Raw genomic sequence first — 2,351 nt, 5'->3', positions numbered from 1 at the left:
ATTATAAGCAGAACAGCTGGTACATTGGATGGATCCTAATTTTAAAATTAATATTGAATTTAATAAAAATTTGAAAAAGTTACACCCCCCGGTTTTTTATTGTTCAGAATATCAGAAACATACAATTTCGAAGCTTTTTTGGTATCAGAAATGCGCAATTTTCAGACGAAATTATCTCGGTTTCAATGAGAGATATCAAAATGTTGCCAACAAGAAAACTATTTATCATAATATCAGCAATATTTTATCAGTTGATTATTTTTTGATATCTTCTACAAAAAGCGAGAAATTTGAGCTCGAACTTTACATTTTTTTTTTGAAAATTTTAAAGTTATCCAAAATTTCTCGTGTTTAGGCTCATTTCAAAGGGAATTTTATGCTAAATTAGAATTCAAAATCGAAAATTGAAAAAAATGATTGATCAAAGCTACCTGAAGCATTCCTCTAATTCTCCACTTCAAAAATTAACTTTTTTCAAAAAAAGTTTTTTGACTTTCGGAATTTCAGAATTTCCGATTTCTAGACATTTTTGAAGTGCACAAACTAGTTTTTTGAGCTCCACACAAGAATAAAAAACTTTTGACCGCAGAAGGAATCGAACTTTTGGCCTTGTGGACCATAAATTTCAGTGCCAAAACCCACTAGGCCATTTGGCACACTTTTTCGAAAATTGTGGTTTTTGACTGTTTTGGTCCGTTTTTTATAGTTTTTCAAAGGTTTGAAATGAGTTTTCAGCAGTATTTTCAGCCTGAAAAGTTCATGAATTGTGTTTGAAGCTTTGAAATTTCATAGACTTGAGATTTGAAAAAATGGGCGTATAAGTATAGGTGTAACTTTTTGAATGTTCACTTTATATCCGTTAAAATTTGAGAACTTTTTTGAGTTTTCAGCACCACGAGAAACACAAATTGAATGGAATGTCGATGAATGGAATCGAGAGAACCACGGCAATCAATGAAGGTGAACGGGCACAATCCGCTCTGAATAACAACAGAGCTAATCTCGAGGTTATTAAAACTGTAGAGATATTTTATCCATGAAATGAAAAAATTTCAGATATCGCTGTCGAAAATAGTGATGAGAACCGTGAATGGCCGCTTCAAATTCTTGCAAAAACTTTCCGAGTTGAACTAAGCGTGAGTGGGAATGACGCTCTTGATGATTTCGACAATATATTATTATTCAGGTCCTGGAAATGAACTTGAAGCTGTGGTCGATCACCTTGAAGCTGTTGAATTCGAACGAGAGGAGTTCTGCAAAACGCAAGCAGAATTTTCCAACTTTTCTCAAGCCAACTTGTGATACTTTAAGTGTATTTTTTTTCTTTCTAATTTACAGAAATATGTGAATGAGAATGATAAAATTTAATTTTTCAAATTCGAAAATTCCAAAAATTTCGAGAAATTGCACATTTTCAGAGAAACCTTGAAATTCCAAAAATCCAAAAAATCTAGAAACCATCCACTACCTCTGACCAAAAAGATGTTCTAATTCCCTTCATTCGCATAGTACAGTAGCTATGATCCCTTCTTTCTTTTCTTAGAGGCAGTGGAAGAATAGGTACCTACTTTTGGTGAAAGAGTCAAAAATTCAGAATTTCAATGATTTTGAACAAAACAAAGTATTTACAATGTTTACAGTCATCAAAAAATCAATTTTTATTTCGAAACATTTCGAATCATGTGAACAACAACATTATTTGATTCAAATTGCTAATCACTCAATTTCTTATCATTTCCAAGTATTCCCGTTTTCCTATTCATCAAATTTGTTGAAAATTGAAGGCATTTTGAAAATTGAAGGCATTTGTTGAAAATTGAAGGCATTTTGAAAATTGAAGGCATTTGTTGAAAATTGAAGGCATTTAGAATCTACAGACATTTTTGTACGAAATTGAGCAATACAAATTTAAGGGGTTTTCCAGTACTTGTCCTCTCAATCTCCTTATTTTGCAATTCTATTTTTGGGACAATTCCAAGAATCAGAGAAGTCACAAATCGAATTGAAAAATGTAGATCCAGATGATTTACACTACTATCTTGAAGTTTCAAAACTGTCCATGTTTCAAAACTGGTGGGTTTTTAAAGGTGGTGTACGGTGAAATGTATTGCATCAAAATGTGCAGAAATGCATGTTTCACTTTTTTTTCGGTTTTTTTTCAAGAGTTTTCCGGGTTTTTGTCAATTTTTCTTCCAGATACATCGGAAAATTTGAAAAAACAGTGAAAACGAGCGAAAAAATTTTAAACGTTTGAATTCGCGCGCTTTTACTCACCGGGCGGCCTAGAAAAAACCTCGTCCCTAAGGGCTTTCAGCGTATTTTTCGATGCGTTTTTCTCGATGAAGGAATTT

General features: G+C 32.6%; 2 protein-coding genes across 2 annotated transcripts in view; one reads left to right on the top strand and one right to left on the bottom strand.

Moving 5' to 3' along the window:
- The window catches only part of CBG20451, a gene marked incomplete at both ends in the record, with an annotated part of 11,509 nt that overhangs the window by 1,468 nt on the left and 7,690 nt on the right, over positions 1-2,351 (bottom strand). The gene's annotated exons all lie outside the window — the stretch shown is intronic.
- CBG20452 lies at positions 928-1,348 on the top strand (the record flags this gene model as incomplete). Its single annotated transcript, XM_045243064.1, has 2 exons — positions 928-960; positions 1,187-1,348. The coding sequence occupies 2 exons, from the start codon at positions 928-930 to the stop codon at positions 1,346-1,348; spliced, it is 195 nt and encodes a 64-aa protein (XP_045097041.1).

This window comes from Caenorhabditis briggsae (genome assembly GCF_000004555.2).
Source record: "Caenorhabditis briggsae complete genome, chrII, whole genome shotgun sequence".
Classification (NCBI taxonomy): domain Eukaryota; kingdom Metazoa; phylum Nematoda; class Chromadorea; order Rhabditida; family Rhabditidae; genus Caenorhabditis; species Caenorhabditis briggsae.
This window is presented reverse-complemented; position numbering and strand designations above follow the sequence as displayed.